The sequence below is a fragment of the Vigna umbellata genome, chromosome 3 (genome assembly GCF_029865625.1).
Source record: "Vigna umbellata cultivar VRB3 chromosome 3, Vumbellata_1.0, whole genome shotgun sequence".
NCBI classification, from domain to species: domain Eukaryota; kingdom Viridiplantae; phylum Streptophyta; class Magnoliopsida; order Fabales; family Fabaceae; genus Vigna; species Vigna umbellata.
The window spans coordinates 52,411,256-52,430,531 of NC_142167.1; the positions used below are offsets into that span (position 1 = coordinate 52,411,256).

General features: G+C 32.3%; 2 protein-coding genes across 3 annotated transcripts; one reads left to right on the plus strand and one right to left on the minus strand.

Annotated features, from left to right (window-relative positions):
- Positions 1-143: 143 nt before the first annotated feature.
- LOC124840157 (Purple acid phosphatases superfamily protein) lies at positions 144-7,719 on the plus strand. Of its 2 annotated transcripts, none has more exons than XM_047316167.2 (13): positions 144-280; positions 425-642; positions 782-873; positions 1,242-1,308; positions 1,456-1,578; positions 2,682-2,774; positions 3,003-3,132; positions 3,244-3,325; positions 3,746-3,878; positions 5,408-5,613; positions 5,713-5,838; positions 6,674-6,983; positions 7,237-7,719. In XM_047316167.2, exons 2-13 carry the CDS (start codon positions 472-474, stop codon positions 7,540-7,542), a joined length of 1,839 nt encoding a protein of 612 aa, XP_047172123.1. In that variant the 5' UTR covers positions 144-280; positions 425-471; the 3' UTR covers positions 7,543-7,719. The 2 variants fall into 2 exon arrangements, with proteins under 2 accessions (XP_047172123.1, XP_087967194.1); XM_088111068.1 differs by having other exon boundaries at positions 155-280; positions 463-642.
- Positions 7,562-14,207, minus strand: MGT3 (magnesium transporter 3). The gene is made up of 7 exons (XM_047316168.2): positions 14,004-14,207; positions 12,692-13,304; positions 12,301-12,371; positions 8,800-8,928; positions 8,371-8,706; positions 8,034-8,081; positions 7,562-7,926 (listed from the first exon to the last, which is right to left on the minus strand). The coding sequence occupies exons 2-7, from the start codon at positions 13,119-13,121 to the stop codon at positions 7,696-7,698; spliced, it is 1,245 nt and encodes a 414-aa protein (XP_047172124.1). The 5' UTR covers positions 13,122-13,304; positions 14,004-14,207; the 3' UTR covers positions 7,562-7,695.
- Between the last annotated feature and the right edge of the window lie 5,069 nt (positions 14,208-19,276).

Genomic DNA, 19,276 nt, shown 5'->3' on the forward strand with positions numbered 1-19,276 from the left:
CAATAGCACACCTCATCCTTTCAACAAGTTGCAGATCACAAATTTCAGCCACTTATTAAAAACTTAATGTATCTGACAGATAAAATAAGTGGTCCACGTGTGCGGTAGTTTATATTTGTTAACTCAACCTTAGGTGTTAAAACATTTTTTATTAGTGAAAGTGGCATCTTTGGTTTTTGCTCCCACGATTTCTCTTGCAAACTATGTTCCTGTGAAATATCTTTCCCTCAGATTAAAACCACCCTTTTGAATTTCAACAAACCAATTAATATCATTGAAGGCAAGTGAACTCTAATCTCATCTACTTCTTAGAAAAGTCGTAGTTGCCTTTCATATTCTATAATTTGTCACTATCTTTTTTGTTTTTTCTACTATGTGACTTTTGCAACAATAATATAGTATAATTTTGTAACTACATATATAGGATGAGGTGTAATTAATCAAAGAATCATACTCAAACAGCTACCTGAAATGGGAGAATCCATGTTTGTCTCCTTGGCCTTTCTAATGCTTTGTACCGTGCTCCAAAGGGTGTGGTCACATGAAGATCAGCCTCTTTCAAAAGTTGCTGTTCATAAGGCAACAGTGTCACTTCTTGACCTTGCTTACATCAAAGCATCACCAGCTATTCTTGGACAAGAAGTAAGTTTTGACACTGTAAATTCATCAGCAGTGTCACTTGTAAACTCTCGATGATAACCAACTTGTTTTAGTTTCCATATTATTGCTATATTGCATATTGCCTCATTGCTGATGTAAGTTTTACTGGTTTCTTTTATAGGGGAAAACTGCTGAGTGGATAACCCTGGAGTACAGTTCTCCAATTCCATCCATTGATGATTGGATTGGAGTATTCTCTCCTGCAAACTTTAGGTAACATTCAAAGTAGATGCCTATCTAAAATCTTGCCCTGTAACCTATAAAGGTTCTATTTGATTGTTTCGGTTAGATACACTACATTTTATGTTAATTAGGAAAACTTAGACTTTTGAAATTGTTTGATATCGGTAGATATTGTTTTTTAACAATATCTTTTATTTATTATATTTATGTTTGGTTGTCATATATACTTGTATCATTCTTTATTATAACTATATTACTCTATGTGTATTTTAGATACATGGAAGATTAATCCTATACCTAGTTTTACTATATTCAATAGTTTCAATCAAATTCTTGCCTAGTACAACCAAACCTGGTTCCTGAGTTTTAGTTGATTGCTCTTGTTTTGTGCATTTCAGTGCTTCCACATGTCCAAAAGAAAACCGTAGAGTCTATCCACCACTACTGTGTTCTGCGCCCATTAAGGTACCACTGACCTGTCCTATGTTTAGTAATGACATCACCACAACTGTTTTTTTTTTTTTTTTTTCTGTAGCTTTTCTTGAAGCTAGGGAAATTTATCAAAGAAAATGTAGAAGTGAAGGTCTAATGAATGTTTACCCCATTGTGCAGTATCAATATGCAAATTACTCAAGCCCCTTATACATAGTACATGGAAAAGGGTTTCTGAAGCTTCGGTTGATCAATCAGAGATCAGATTTCTCATTTGCACTATTTTCTGGTGGCTTGTCAAATGTAGGCCATCATTAGTTTGAACTTTCTTGATCAAGTGGATGTTAATATTCCATGATTTTTATTCTTCTACAAATCAAGTTGCATTGAAAAATCATTTCGGAGTAGATTTGGTCCATGAGAATATTTCCATATTTGTTTTTCTTTTTTGAACAGTGAATAGAAGTTAGCAAATTCCTTGAAAGGCTACTTCAAGGATGAGTAGAAATTATCATTTTTATTTGTTTCCCTTTTCAGTATGCATTTTTTGTCCACTTCTGCTCTGCTTTTCTATCAGTCATATTTTCCTTCAGATACTGTGGAAGTCTTCGCATTATCTCTTCTAAGATTTTTCTATTCTCATTCTATCTATGTGTACATGAATTGTAAAGATTAGCTCCTCTTATGCTTTCATTTCACACCTGATATGCTTTCTATATAGACTAATGGAATATGTAAACAGAATGTATGAAAGTTTCCATTCCCTTGTTCAAGAAATGAACAGAATGGTAAGGAGACTACTAGACAGCAAGTTGGTTCCACCCCCAAATTAGGACAGAAGAAAAGCAGAGGTATTATAGATACGAACAATGGAAACCAATAGTAGTTTTAATGTACATTCATAGAACAGCAACCAAATACACAACACAGACAGCTCATGCTCAAAGTTTCACAAACATATACATAAAAAATACCAACTCGCTCACCTGATTTTCCTCATTTGCATACTGGTATTATGGATGACACACATTTCTTTTGGATTTACTTATGTTTACATTACAATCCTAATTAGTGGAGCTATAATGTTGGCCTAGAGGTAAAAGTTGGAAGGGAGGGTGGAAGAGGTTGTAGGTTCAACTTTCCAACTAACATTTGCGAGATATAAGACTGATTTGAAGGATTTGAAAGAGAGGGTAGGAGAGGTTGTGGGTTTAACTCTCCCACTAACAAAAACTAACAACTAACATTTGCCAGTAAAAAGAAATCCTAATTAGTAATATCAATTACATTGCCCAATTCTACATATTTAGTAACAATTTTATGTCTCTCCTAAACTCCTAGTTTGCTCATCAATTATGAAATGACTAAATGCATTTTCTCATTCGTTTTTATTTACCTCATGACAGCCAAAGCTTGTGGCAGTGTCAAATAAAATAGCTTTTGCTAATCCAAATGCTCCAGTTTACCCTCGCCTTGCACTAGGAAAGTCATGGAATGAGGTTAGATCTTATTCTCTAGTCCTAGATTGCATAAAACTTACACAGTTGAAATTTTCCTATGTTAGCAAATGTTATGTGAACTTTTGAAGGAAAAAAGCATACAGCATGCTGCTACTATCTCTTTTAGTTTTCCTTTAAATTACATTTTTGTTACATTTGCTGTTTTTCATTAGAAGGTTTCTTTCATTTTATCAAAATAAAACAGTATCATTTTGATCTTTAAATCAGATGAGTGTAACATGGACAAGTGGATACGGGATCAGTGATGCTGAACCTTTTGTTCAATGGGGTCCAAAAGGAGGGGATCATATGCATTCACCTGCTGAGACACTGACTTTCACTAGCGATAGCATGTGTGGTATGGGAACTCATCAACCAGTAAATTTATGCACTTCATCATTCATTTTGATGGATTTTCTTTTTCAAAAAGGTTGTTCATTGCACACTATAATTATCTATTTCTGAACAGGTTCACCAGCAAGAACAGTGGGATGGCGTGACCCTGGATACATACACACAAGTCATCTAAAAGAACTGTGGCCCAATAGATTGTATGTTATTTCTAGATTAGGCCTAGTTTTAAGCACTTTTCAATTTTATTTTTCCCTTGGAAAGGTGTACGGCATATCCATGATTCTGATATTCAGATTTTGTTTTACCTTAAAGTACATTACCTTTTCAATAATTTTTTGAGAGCTTCACTCTGAAGCCATCAATTTTTATTTGATACTGTTATCTATTATGGTCGAACACCACCTAGTAGATTCTTGTTATCTTGTTGCATTGTCACTATATGCCATATATTTCAGCTTGATTTAGATCTGTTAGCCAATGAAAAATAATTACTATTCTTTTGTTATTGAGCTCCAAACTAGGTAAACCCTATTGTGTTGAACCGTATTTTCTACTTAAATTATGTTTGCTGTAGTGAAGTCATGACAATTTAATTGTGCTTTCTGCTGATTGTGCAGATATGAGTACAAGATAGGACACAAATTAAACAATGGTACATTTATCTGGAGCGGAAACTATCAGTTCAGAGCACCTCCTTTTCCTGGACAGAAGTCCTTACAACGTGTTCTCATATTTGGAGATATGGGAAAGGTTTGAACTGTTACAAAAAGTATGCATTCATATATTCGATGGATGGCATCTGTCATGTTTTTCAGTGACGTTGGTCCTATATATATGATAATTTGATGTCTAAAATTGTGATATATGCTCATACTCAGTATATTATATCAATATCTTGCTTGGACATTCAAAATTCTAGTCTATGGTATTTAGCCAAAGAATATACTATAGAATAAATGAATACTTATGAGAAGACTTGTTTCGTTACTCATTCGTCATGAGGCAGCCATAGTTTCATGTGTTCTACATATAAAGTGGATATAATTGTTTAAGTGTAAGATGTAGTTGTTAGTAATACAATGGTGAAGAGGATTATTCTTAGCCTCAATGAATTTTGAATCTAACTAGAGTTTGGAAGTCACTTATAATATCAATAATATTATATATGAGATTTAGAGAATGATATTATCAAGGATTGACAACACTTGAAGAATTGGAAAATACAAATTATAACCTTTAGAACTGATAATAGATGGGAAGACTTAAAAATAGGCACCACAAACAATGAGGTTTGATAATCCTTGAAGATCGCCACAAGCCTTGTATTGGGTCTTAGGCTTCTATTTGATCTTGAATATGACTTCATGATTATTAAAAGTTTCATCATTCTCAATGATCATCATTCCCCTCTTCAAAAGGCTTTGTCCTCAAATATGATAAATCATCACCCATATCAAAAGAAGAGAGATCAACCACACTAAAAGTATTACTTACACCATACTTACCCTGCAAATCTAGTTTGTAGGCATTATCATTTATCTTGGCCAATACTTGAAAAGGACCATCCACTCTTGGCACATGCTTAGACTTCCTTTGTGTTGGGAATCACTCTTTTCTGAAATGCACTCATACCTAGTCACCTAGTACAAATGTAACCCTTTTTCTTCCTTTGTTGGCATATTTTGCATACCCTTCCTTTTTCTTCTCAATTTGGGCCTCCATGTAACTTCTTGACATATTATGCTTTATCCTGCCTAGATTGATCCTTATACTGAGAAGTGTTAGGTAATGGTAACAAATCCAAAGGAGTTAAAGGATTAAAACCATAAACAATTTCAAATGGTGACAATTGAATAGTATTATATATAGCCGTATTGTAAGCAAATTCAACATGTGGTAAAAACTCTTCCCAAGTTCTAAGATTTTTCATAATTGTAGCTCTAAGAAGAGTAGAAAAGATTCTATTCACCACCTGAGTTTGTCTATCTGTTTGGGGTGACAAGTTGTTGAAAACAACAATTTAGTTCCAATCTTACCCCACAAAGTCCTCCAACTAAGAAATTTAGAATGTGGGTCACTTACAATACTTTTAGGAAAGCTGTGCAACCTTTGTAAAAAGTGGAGCACATCAAATGGTTGCAATTGTGGCTGCATCAGCCATATTTGTGCATAATTTCCCGCAATATCAACAATCTTGATGAGACTAAACACGACTATAATTTAAAACCTTGTGCCTATGAGATCAATTATGAGTATTTGATGCATAGTTAACCATGCAGGAGGAAATTGACGGTTCCAACGAATACAACAATTTCCAGCATGGCTCAATTAACACTACTCTGCAGCTTATCCAGGACTTGGAAAACATTGACGTTGTTTTCCATATTGGAGATATATGTTATGCAAATGGTTACCTTTCTCAATGGGATCAATTTACAGCACAGGTGGAGCCAATTGCATCAGCTGTGCCCTACATGGTTGCAAGGTTTTTTATACAGCTTACCAAAAAATTAGTCTAGGATGTGTTTCAATTTATTTATTTATTTATAAAAATGATACTCTTGTGGTGTCTTTGGTCTTACAGTGGGAATCATGAGCGAGATTGGCCTGGAACAGGATCCTTTTACGAGAACATGGATTCTGGAGGAGAATGTGGTGTGTTGGCACAGACTATGTTCTACACCCCTGCTTCAAACAGGGCTAAGGTTTGGTATGATAATATGACCTCCATTTGAGATGATAATCACTAAAATAAATTTTGTATATTGTATGATTTTTCCTGTGTAGAAAGTTTATCTTCTGCTGGGTTTAATGATTTTTCATGATTTGGGTATGAACAATGAATTACTAAGAATTGCAACGTTATTCAATTAAGTGTAAATAGTCAAAATAATTCTAAGACTTTCCAATTTTGCACCATCTCTTTTTTTCTTAATGATGCTACCCTTTTTTTTAACTATTATTCAAAAACTATCCTCATTTAACCAGAAAGGGTTTACAAATCACTTTTGAAAAATTAATCCCAAGAAATATTAAAACTCTCTGACATTAAAAATCATTAATGACATTTTGAAGAAATAATGACATTTTCATTTTGTTTTGTAATAACAGTTAAAAAATGAATAAAGGGGAATGCCATTGATAACTCTCAACATAAAAAAGTAAAGCAACAAGAACCACCACCTTGTATTGATCATATTATCATCAGTTCCTAAAATATGTAGCTCATTAGGCTGAGTTATTCGGCATCAAAATCTAAATTAAGGGTTTTCATTCATACTCTTTTTTGGACTGAAAGTAAATAGGAGGGAAAAGATAACGAGGTGGGTTCAATATGTAAAGCTTAGTGAAAAGGAATATCATTTATTTTAGTTATGGCAAATAAATACATTTTAGTATTTGGAAGGTTAATGTAATGAGGCATTGTAATAATTTTATAATAAAGCTCACCAATGGTTGCTTTTGGTTTAAAAAGCTTTAGGTAGTATGGAATATTCAACACATCAGGTATTTGGAACGTGTTACATTTCTACTTCTTTCACCAGGTATTCAATTGACTATGGCATGTTCCGCTTCTGTATCGCTGACACTGAACATGATTGGAGAGAAGGAACAGAACAATACAAGTTCATTGAGCATTGTTTCGCTTCAGTTGACAGACAAAAACAGCCGTGGCTAATTTTCCTTGCACATAGGGTACTTGGATACTCCTCTTGTATCTGTTATGCAGAAGAGGGATCATTTGCTGAACCAATGGGGAGAGAGAGCCTTCAAAAGCTATGGCAGAAGTACAAGGTGGACATTGCCGTATATGGCCATGTGCACAATTATGAGAGGACATGCCCCATATACCAGGTTTCTTCAACCGTGTGCTTTCTTCCATTTAATTTTTTTTAACATAAAGCTAATATTTACATTAACAACACACATCAAGAATTAGGCGTAAAGAAATCAAAAGGCCAAGTTCCCTAATCCCTACTGTGCTCTTCTTGACCAAAATGAAACAAATAGCATTTTACATGCCACAAATATCATCATTTAAACCTGAAAATCGGAAAGACAATGTGCATTTTCTCTACTAACAACTATCTTTTACATTTTGCAACAGAATATCTGCACTAATGAAGAGAAATACCACTATAAGGGAACCTTAAAGGGGACAATACATATTGTTGCTGGTGGTGGTGGATCTAGCCTTTCAACATTTACTTCCCTCAAAACCAAATGGAGCATCTTTAAAGACTATGACTATGGATTTGTAAAACTAACTGCTTTTGATCACTCAAATTTGTTGTTTGAGTACAAGAAGAGCCGAGATGGGAAGGTTTATGACTCCTTCAATATATCACGTGATTATAGAGACATATTGGCCTGCACCATGGATAGTTGCCCAAGTATGACAATGGCATCTTGATTGATAAAATGGAAAAAGATTCAATGTATCCAGCCATGTTGAAGCAGTGAATTATGAGTAAATTATCTTCCACAAGCAAATAGATGTTATATTCGGCTGCAAGCTGTCATCTTGACCAATGCGAACGCACGCTCAATTTATTGGTATTTAAGTTTAAGCTGCAAGCACTTTCTTGTACCTAAAATAAAATAGGAGAGCGAAATACAATGCTATACAAGCAATACCAGTAATTACCAAAACCAAATTGAATCCAGATGGATAGTCAAAAACTGTGGTTTCAAAGTTCATTCCAAATACACCTGCTACAGCAGTAAATACTGCAGCTACCAATGTAGCAGCTGTAAGAAGCAGCTCAAACTGTATTAGCTGGTTTTGAATATTTCCCTGTAATAAATAGAGTGAAAAGTAATGCTGCCTGTGTCACAGTTTAGAGCATCAAAGAATTAAAGGAATATTCAGCAGAATGTTGAAAACTGTTAATGTCAGCTTACCAATTTTATGTTGATAAAATCTTCTGTGTCGTCAATGTACTCTTTGAGCTGCATTACCAGCAGAAAAAAAAAAATATTTAGCACTTGCATGAAGCGCCTAAATAATAAAACCATATGCTATTAGTTAATATAAAATGAAACTGTGGCTGCTACTCATATGAGAAAAATCATAATGCAACAGCTGATTGGGTGAAGGCTTGCCTGAGCTAATTTAATGTTTATATAAGCACCTTAGCTATATTACCCAATACTATGATATCCAACGTAAAATACCCTATGCTATAAGCAACATGGGTAGATTGTAAGGCTACAGCTGAGTAGGTCAAACTTTTCATACCGATAATAGTGTGTTAAGAGTATTATCAATGAGTACAAAATATGCTTCAAGCAACATTTCGAGTGGCTCAATCCTTTCCTCGTTATCAGAAGAGACCATTGAGCTACCATGTTTACTAGAATTTCCAATGCTGCTGAAAGCCCTTTGCAACATCTGGACTCCACTAGTCGTTCGCTCGGGTGAAACAGGAGCTGACTTTGAAATCACTCCACCAGATGCATTAGTTTGAAAACAGTCATTAATAGTGTAAGTATCAGATCTTCTCTTTTTCTCAGTTAGACACATCTCAGCCATGTCACCATCATCATCCATAAGATGTTCTATTTCATCACGAACCTGGGAATTAACAAGGAATTACTAGTTGTAGGTGATAGAAAGCCAGAAAAAATGAGAATAGTAATCAAGGATAATAATTCAACATTGATCAACCTTCTGAACTCGTTGAGTCAAAGCAAGCAGGTGACCTTTAAATCTCCTAACACGTTCCAGATTTAGAGTACTGATAGATGAGGCTAGTTCATCTAGCACGGGATATATTTCCATTTCCAGTTCGTTTACCTGTCAAATAACATCCTTCTTAATATACCCGATTCAAGATGTCAATTTAATTGCATAAGCTGGAAGCTTATTCAACATCTTTTTCTATGCGTTAAGCTATGCATATGATATAACGTGACATAAACGTAATGACCTCAATTCCAAAACTAAAACAACCATTTGCAAGATACAAGCTATACGACTATACCTGGTCTTGAGCCACTGAAATTTGCATTACAATGATCTAGGTCCTAAGATAAAATTAGATATCAGAGGAGTGATAAACCTTCACTCCTATGGATTTCTTGGGGACATTGTGAAACTTCATATGTTAATTTTAAATCTTGTATTGGTTTTTCCCAATTTCTCTTGTTTTACAACAAAATTAATGAATTAGATGAGTTCAGATGAAAATAGGTCATCACATTTGATGGAGATATAAAACAAAATGATTTTATGAAGATATCAACAAAAGGAATTGTTGAAGAAAATTATAGAGATATCTATTCTGAGGCAATTTAAAGAAACTCTATCCAATCTCAATCTCAAATTTGGTGGAAATAATGAAGTAATCCTCTCTCTATCCGTATGAAAAGAGTAGGAACTAGAGATTGGATACACTCATCTTTGATCATCTTATCATCTTTCATAATACCTCAATTTTTTTACTCAATTCACAATATTCTGTCGTCTTGGCAATCTTGGAGCATCACAAACATAAATTGTCAAATAGTACACAGTAGCAGCAATAACTCAAGCCAAAGTCATTGCAGCTATTGCAGTGCTCAGGAAAAACTGAAAACAGGGTGAAATCTTTTTGTTCATAGATCGCTCAGTGTAGCGGCATTTCTCGTTCTCTTGGGTATGAAGAATATATTTAGAATTATGACCTTTGTTATATAGTAATACCAAAGTTCAAGATTCGTCTCCTGGATCAATAGAAATTTATCATAATGACATTCTAGCAAATTATCAATTGCTACACATGAATTTCTATATGAATTTAAACAAATAGAGACAACTATGACAACTAGCTGGGAGAAAAAAAGTCTAGCAAAGTCTCAAGGTTTTGGGTGAGATTGTTTGATGGTATAATATTTATACATAGTATTAAAAAGTAATATAAAATATTTCTTAAAAATACTACATCAAAATTTGTATATATTTTAATACCAACAAACTTATTATAAGGTTTAAAAAATCTCAATTGAATATCACCAAATTTTTCTGTTTTCCTTAAATAAATTATGATAATTTAATTGATACCGCAATGCTTATTTCTATCATTCAAGAGTCTTGATTCAATACCAGAAGAATTTTTGATAAAAAAAATCTTTCAAAATCCTAATCAAGGCACTCTCCTTAAATTATAACTTCCACCCATTACTTATGAACATACCTTAAATTTTGGATTTGTATTATTATTTTTTAGCTTTAATAGAAGTCTACTATAAATGATTCAATATAATCTAAAAAATTCAAGCACGTATTCTAAAAAGTTTGAGTTCATTGCTGCATGGAAAAAGGGATTTTATCTTTTTATTCGATTTTTTCTACCATCTTTTGAATCTTTATGGTTGAAATATATGTTTGAGTACCAGGCATTTTTTCATTCTATAACTAAATCCACAGTTTGGGCTATGGTGGACCTTGGGATTTGATTCTGGATCTTCCCAGTTTTAAATATATTGTATTTCTGTTCATTAGGTTTGTTACATTGCACTTAGCTGCATTCAATTGGCCATTCTTAGATGTATGAGGATGGATTGATTAATGATGACAAATATAATTAATCATCAGGTATAAGGCAAATCAGGTCAATGGTTATTCAATAATCAAACGGAAACTCTTACTCAATTGTTTAATGGATAGCACCCAACAATCTCTTACACTTATATATGGGAATTTGGAATTATAGTAAATTCAACACAACTGAGTCATGAACCATAGATTCATCTATAATTGACATCCTTGTGTTTATTTATATCTGCAAATTACTCCATTGTGCACTACTTAGTTTTTATTCTTATTCTACATTTTTTCACCCTCTTAATTTGTTGTCTAAATGGATTAAGAGTCTTGCAACATTGGTAATTGCACACATCAGATGCTGATAGCAACCAAAACCGGAATTCATGTTTGTTATCTTGACAATCAAAGATCATTTGCAATGTCATCCGCCCCACCCCCAATTTTTATTCTACCATAAACAATGATAGGGTAGAAATTGATGTAGGACAAAGAGGAGTCATTCATAATTATATGTCATGACACCTGGACTTCTATTCAAGCTATTATAACTTGATGCTGATAAGCTGATGTCCCAGAGTACTTCCCACATACCATTCATGATGCTAAGTTCAGGTATTTCAAAAAGGCAAGTGTCTAACATTGCCTTGTTTTTATTTTCCATTGCACATGTGATAGTGAGACACATAAGTGTTGCTACAATGTGATTTAATTAAAATATTTTTTCAATACAAAGCCATTATATTTTGAATCAGATTACGGTTTTTAAATGTTACCATTATTCAAAGTGTCATATTATGGTTTTGAGCCATTACTCTGTCAGATATATTTTCGATTTAATGCATACTAATGTTTTGGTATTCAACATTTTTATCTGCTCGTTTATTTCTTATTTAATGATTAGGAGAATTATTCCATATAATCACTCTATAAATAACCTCTTTTAAGACAGGTTTTGCATACACCAGACAATTCTCTTCTCCTATCCTCTCCTCTCTTCTTTCATTGGATTCTTGTGTTTTGCTAGTTATGCTACCTTAATTCTTCTGAGAACTGTTCTCCTTCACTGAGACATGTACTAGTCGCTCCCATGGATTTCTGTTCGATTCTAGTTAGAGTTTTAGATGATCTGGATATAGACCTAAGGGTTAGGATTTGTTTTTTTATAGGGGTTTCATACTATACAAATAGGTCTCTTGGCTGTATAATAGGAGAAATAGTTGTCCTTAATAATAGACGTTTTCTTATATTTTCCTAAGATATTAGCTAGACGACCACCACCCTATTGTTTGTTTCAAATCTCCTTGCACACTATATTACCTTTGTGCTACGCAAAATTAATCCTAGGGTTTTAACCAGCCAGAATCTTGATTGCAGTGAATGGTGGAAAATATTGTGGGCAGTCAATAGAGTATAATCATGGTCGAGTTATATAGATTATTTGAATTTGCAGGGAAATACTTAGAGTGTATGATGAAAATATTTCCAACATGATAAATCCTGAAGTAATTTAACCATAATACTGACAAACATGCAAATTCATAGCTACCATTTTCAATGTAAATAAGACATAGAAAATATACTATCATATTCACAGCCCTAAGGTGGAAGATTCCCCAAGTAGACCTTTAGGTCAATTTATACCTGAGCATCTAAAGATGTGCATGTCAATTCTAGAGCCAACTCCAGTGCCCTAATTTCAAAAGGTAGATCATCTGTTAAAAAATGGCAGACAAAGTAAGCAATCCTATGCAGTAATTATCTCCATCAAAAAACTTAAAAAAGTGCTTAATACCTTGGAAATATAGTAGATTTAATAAGTATTAAGAAGAAAATACTCGACAGTTAAAAGAAAATTCAATGTCTATCCGTTATTATTCTTCATCCATTCCCTAACAGTGTCCCAACAGAAAAGACAAATAGGTAAGTTAAAATCGTCACAATAAACCTAGATACATATAAGACATTTTTTTATGAGTCTTCCTTTCACCTAAATCTATATGTTACATCAATATGAGCTGAACTCCTTCCTTACCAGCTTTTTCATTCTTAAGGCGACTGCATAATTCTGACCTGTACTGACCAACACTACCATCCAATGAATTCATCAGGATGACCTCATCCGCAGTGATTATACATCGGATTTGCTCAAGGTTGACTACAATAGCCTTCTCCCGTCCTAATATTGCTGAAGGATAAATAAACATTGGATCCAATAGCCGGAGATCTCTAGAAGGCAAAGAACAATTTCTCATTATAGTTGCCTTGTCAAGTCTCACTGTCTCAAAATTCCCATCGTTACCAATTTTAATCCAAGACCGACTTCCATGACCTCTCTTCTTCAGGCCTGGCATCCCAGTCCCACGATTTATTTGCGCATTGGAATAAGACCTCACACTACCATCACGAGACAAAGAAATCTCAGGTAGACTGGAAGAATAATACTGATCTTGTGTTTCATCCATAGCAATTGCATTATAATTTCCACACTTGCAATACTGATACAGAATTACTTTTAACTGTGGTAGTCTCCATTAGTATTCACTATTCAGCATTCGTTTCCACCACAACCTTGATATACAGGTGATAACCGGATCAAGAACTGAATCTGAGGTGATCCATACGTTGTGCCTTTCTCAAATTAAAACCTGAAATTGGTACCCCGACAAGAAAATTACTGAAGAACGGAATGTAAAAAAAAAAAAAGAAATACAGAAAGAGGCCATATTCACGTCTCCATCTAATTGACGAATTGACCGCAACCAATAAGAAAACTAACAAAGTGACGCCTCAGTCGATGTGAAAACTAACAAATAGGAAAAAGAATGTTACACTTTAACCACATATCGCGCTTTAATTGAAGGAGCAAGGAACGGACAAGTAGTTTCAACTCAATAGAAAAATAAAACCTTAACCCAAATAAGCAATCAATAAAAACAAGGAAGCAATCAATTAAACAATAACAAAACGAAAGGGCGAGAAAACGCAATGCTGTGATAATTACCATCATTCAATACATAATTTATCTTAAGATTCAAAAAATTGCTTTGCCAGTAAACTCGGCCAGATACTTTAAACTTGCCAACACTAATGTTGTGCCGAAATACCAATTCACACTAGGGAGTCCTTCAATCAATTTCAACCCAACTGAATCAAATTGACACAGTTAAGTTCTCCATCATCTGAACTAAGTCCCACGCTCCCCCTCCTTAACCTTATACTGACAGCACCCACCAATTCCCGAGTCTCATACAAGATTTCATCTTTTGCATAAATACCACCACCCGGTTAACAATTTCTATCAAATCAGATTCAAACAGTGGAGTAAATCGAAAACCCAGAGTTACCTGAAGGTCGAGAATATGCAAAAAAGGTTTGAAAGGTGGAAGATGGGTTGAAGTAAGATTGCGAACGGGTTTCTATTCTCAGAGTTACGAACACTGCATTACGAGAAAAGAAACGATGGATTGTACGTAAGCGCTGTTCATCCGAATTGCTTTAAGTGTTTGATTACTAATTACTAACCTTTTGGGTTTATTTGTTTTCGAAAGAGTAAAACAGCTTGACAGAGGTAGTTATTAGTTGTATATAATACGCGCTACATAAAAGGTTTCTTCTTCTAAAGTATTTTTTTAATTTAGTAAATATGTGTTTTATTAAATATATAACATATGTTTTTTATCTTTAAATTAAATTAAATTATAATATATTTTATTTTTTCTGTATGTAAAAGTTATATTAGATATTTTCTAAAAAAATTATATATGTGTGTTATATTTAAGTGTGAAATTCTTCTTTTTCTTTTTTATGAAAAACACATTTCACATATAATTTTTTACAATGATATTTTATATTACTTTCATAATAAATATTTTATGTTTTAATTTAAAAATAAAATATAATTTTTTACAATAATTTAAAAAGAAAAAATATATTTAATTTTTTTTTGTTTATATGTATAAATGCAATTCCTACTAAGGTAATGTTTCTTCTTTATCCCCTTCTTATATTGGTAAAACAAATCAGCTCTGTAACCTAAAAGTTAATTAAATATTTTATAATTTAATTTAAAAATAAAATATACATTTTTGAAAAAATATAAAAGCAAAAAAATATATTTAATTTTTTTGTTTGTATGATAAAATATAATGCAATTCCTACCACGTAATGTTTCTTCCTTATCTCCTTCTTAGATTGATAGAATGAATCTGTAACATAAAAATTAATTAAAGATGGAATATATTAATAGCCTAAAAATTAATTAAATATGGAATATATTAATAGTTGATATATTATACTTTTTTACAACACTGGTATTGCTATAAAGTATTTACTGATTTTATTGATAAGTAGTATATGTCTAAGAATATATGTCTCACTATTTTTTTTTTCATTCACATTAATTAGTCTTTAAACAACAACGAAGATAAAGGACCAAAGTAAATTCTAGAGCAGATACAGATTAGTTAATTAAATATATGCCTAAAAATATATGTCTTTGAATTGTTTTTTTCATTCACATTAATTAGTCTTTAAAATAAATTCTGAAATAAATACAGATTAGTTAATTAAATATAAGTGTTTGATAAAATTAGTAAAAGCCTTTGTGGAAATAATCAATGGGTAAGGAAGACACCCTAGAGTCATCTTCTTGAGAGTTATAGAAAAAGTTTTACGCATGATGATATCACTAATCAAGTATAGACTGATATGGGTGATGTAAATAGAGATATGTTTGTTTTGATCTATGGTACCATCATAACAGCCTAAGGTCAAGGACTTCCAATGTTTTGGAAGGTAAATATTTATAAATTAGTGTTTATCCACTGTTTCAGATCAAATCATTGAAAGATCATTATTAAGACAAAATCATCTAAACGCTCTTATGTTTTGAAGTTTAATCAATTAACATTAAACGAGATAAGAATTTGAAAACATCTAAACTTGAAAAATAGGATAGGTAGAAACCCAAATGCTAGAAACAATATTCTCAAATCATCCATCAACATAGAAAAACCTTAGGAAAACAACTAGGTTAAAATCTTTCAAACGCAATGCTAAACGACTTACAAGTCAAAGTGTCGAAAGAGAGTTATGCTAAACGCGTAAGCTATATTGTACCCAATGATATTCAGTTGAACTCTCAATAAGCAAAAAGGTGTCAAGACAATGTCTTTGACCAAAACCTCTAAAAGCCTTAAACAAAGATTGAAAACTTATAAAAGAAGAAACGTACTTAACGCTCAAGCTCTAAAAGACAATATTTCAAAAAACGTTTACATTAGTCTAAACGATACCATGAGTTAAACCCTTTACTTCGTTAAACGATGAAGTTCTTACTCAACAAATGATATCTTTAAGGAAAACTTAATTGATAAATGCTACCTCAATAGTAGAAAATGTAAAAAGTACTTTTTTGTTCTGAACAAGCATTAAATGACATTAAATGCTTAACAATCAAAAACAACAAAAGTGATAAGAGATAAGACATATTTGTTGTATGCACAATCTACTCTTTTCTATGCAAATAACCTACTATACATATTCACTGCTTTATTTGAAACATATTAGAAATGGTCTGAAAGAAAGTACAACCTACTTCAAGTAAAGTTCTAAAAAGGCATGCTTACTTTGACAAGCTGAGTTTAACCAACGTCTGTTTTTACACCCAAGACAGAGAAGACACGACAAGATTCAAGGCTAAGAGCTCACAGTCTAACGGATATATTTTCAAAGAGCCTTTAAATAGAAGGTCATTCAAAGGAAGAATCAAGAGGATAGCCAAGCGAAAAGCTTACAATGAAAATATTAATCCTACAAAAAAACATTTAGAAGAGAAGCACAAAAAAAGATCAAGCAAAAGAGAATATCTGAGTAGAGAAAAAGAAAATTCAAGCAATACTCTCGAGCTTCATTGTTATATTTGCTTATTGTTGTAAGAAGAGAGAAAAGAGAGAAACACCTAGTGAGTCTCTAGATTGTATTGTATTGTAAACATATCCTCTCTATGAGAGTAATAGTCTAAACGGCTTGTAAGTAATCGTTGATTGCAATTCTGAAGAGAATTAAAACATCTGTTGTTGAAACTCTAAGGAGTTAAGGAAATCTAGACAACGTATCAAAAGATACCAAGATTGTCTAGTACCAGGAGTGGTGGAATACTCAACTAGTCTAGGGTAATGGAAGATTATTCGCTGACTATAGATACCAAGAGTAGTATGAATACTCAACTAGTTTAGGGTAACGAGAAGTTATTCACTAGGGATACCAAGAGTGATGAAGAATATTGCACAATCAAGAGTGAGTGAAACTCAACTAGACAACATATCGGTGGGTACCAGGAGTGCCTAGGGATACCAGGAGTGGAACCCCCTATGGATAGAGGAGACTAGACATAACTCAATTGGAGTGAACCAATATAAAAATATTTGTGCATTTATTGTTTACTTTTGCCTAAACGCTTCTCTTATAAAATCTATAGTTGCACTTTACTTTTACATACAAGAAACTTCTCATTACAAACATTGCATTGTGTATTTTGAATAACATGTACAATAAGTTATCGTTCATAATCATTTGTAAAGTCGAACGTTTAACAATTACTTGATAAATCTCATACTCGACGAACATGTTATATTATAAGTGTTGCAAAAAAGTATTTTGTTAACACTATTCAACCCCTTTTAGTATTTTTCAAATACTTCAAACATTGTTTTTTACAAATGATTATTCATTTACCAAAGATTTGTGATTTAGGGCATGTTGATTGATGACATAAGACACTAACTAAAGCGGGTGGCCCATAGGCTTGGACCAAGATCTATGTGGGATGAGTTAAAAGACTGAAGGCTATATTTGTAAAATGAGATGGCCCAATTTTACTCGTATTTTGCGGGCCAAGATGGGCCAAAACGGATCAAGTTGGCTTGTATTACCACCCTGTCATAAAGTTTAAAAAATAAAATATTTATATTTAAATTTGAATTATTATTAGTTTTTTTTTCCGATGAGTATGGTTTCATTTAAATAGTGTATTATAATGAATAAAAAATAAATTTCATTATCATATAGCGAAAGAAGTCAAAAGACTTTTTAAATATTTTTAGAGATAAATATTTGTTTTGTTTGATAATCTTTTAATGGAATTTCTTTTAACTTTATCAACTTTGTTTCAAATGTTTTTAAAATGAATAGATGTTTTGATTCTTACGAAATTTTATTTATATATAATTATATTATATAGTTATTTTAATTTTATCTAATTGTTATTTAATATTTTGATTTAAAATTTAAATTTATATAATTATAATTTTTTAAAATATTTTTTATTGAACACGTTTTTTAATATTAAATATTTGATAAGGTAATGTTTTTTTTATAAAGTTTAATTAATTGATTTTAAAAAGTAAGAAAATGACGGATGAATATGAGTACGAATTGTTCAATATAAATGAAGACGAAAAAAAAAAAATACCTAATAAATATAAAGATATAAATTGATATAAATTTTTTATTGAGATAATAAAAGTCATTTTGTCTAGTCGTCATTCCTAATAAAAATCATATGTCTCCAAAATTTTAAATTTTATTATGGATTAAAAATTAATTAAACTCTATGTGAATATATATATATATATATATATATATATATATATATATATATATATATATATATATATATATATCAAAAAGCAAATAAATTGAAATTAATTACAATACTATTTAAAAAATAATAAATACAATTATCTTCTGTCACTGGAAGTTACCTGACATACCTTGTGTCTAAGACAATTAGTTGGAGATTTGGCGCCAAACGAAAGAACAGTTATTCACAGAATGGAATCCAAAACTCAATTCCTATATTGTCGCAACAATCCTCTCCGTCAGATTCTTCTGAAAACCCTAATTTTTCATTTGATTTTTCTTTCTAATCAGCTTTCCATTCCTCTCCTCTCCACCACCTTTCAAATTCAACAACATATTTGTAGCTAGATGCAATCGTCACGTTAAATAAGCAAAGGTTTCAGACACAAAATTGTTTTCTCAGTTGTTTGATTTTTCAGGTGCATCTCTTATATACTCAATCAAACCCGTTTGGTTTTTTTATCTTGGGTTATAACAATTTTTAAATTTTGAAATCTATATTTTATGTTTTCTTTTTTCATTTTGTTTTTCGATTATTCTGTGTTCGGTTTTTGTTCTTTTTACGAACAAATGAATCAACCTGGATATATCAAAAAGGGGAGGGTGTAGAATTTTTGGAAAGGGGTATCTGAGCTTGAACATGTCTCATTTTGGAGATGAGTAACGTGAAAAATGAAGCAAGATATGGGATGATAACAATTTTATTGAATTTTGTGGTATTGAATATTTGAAACGTATATTGCAAATGGATTCTGGAATAATGATATTAAGGATTCAAGGTTTTAATTGTGGTTTTGCTGAAATCCTTGATTTTGCTTAAAGCGGCAGTTAAATGCAACCCATATTGTTGTGTTGCAGCCGTCTATACCCAAAAATGCCTTGACATTACAACCGATGTAGTTGTGTTGCAGCCGTCGAGCCCCAAAAACCTTGACATTACGGTCAAAAACACCGTTGTGGATCGTTTCTATGAAAG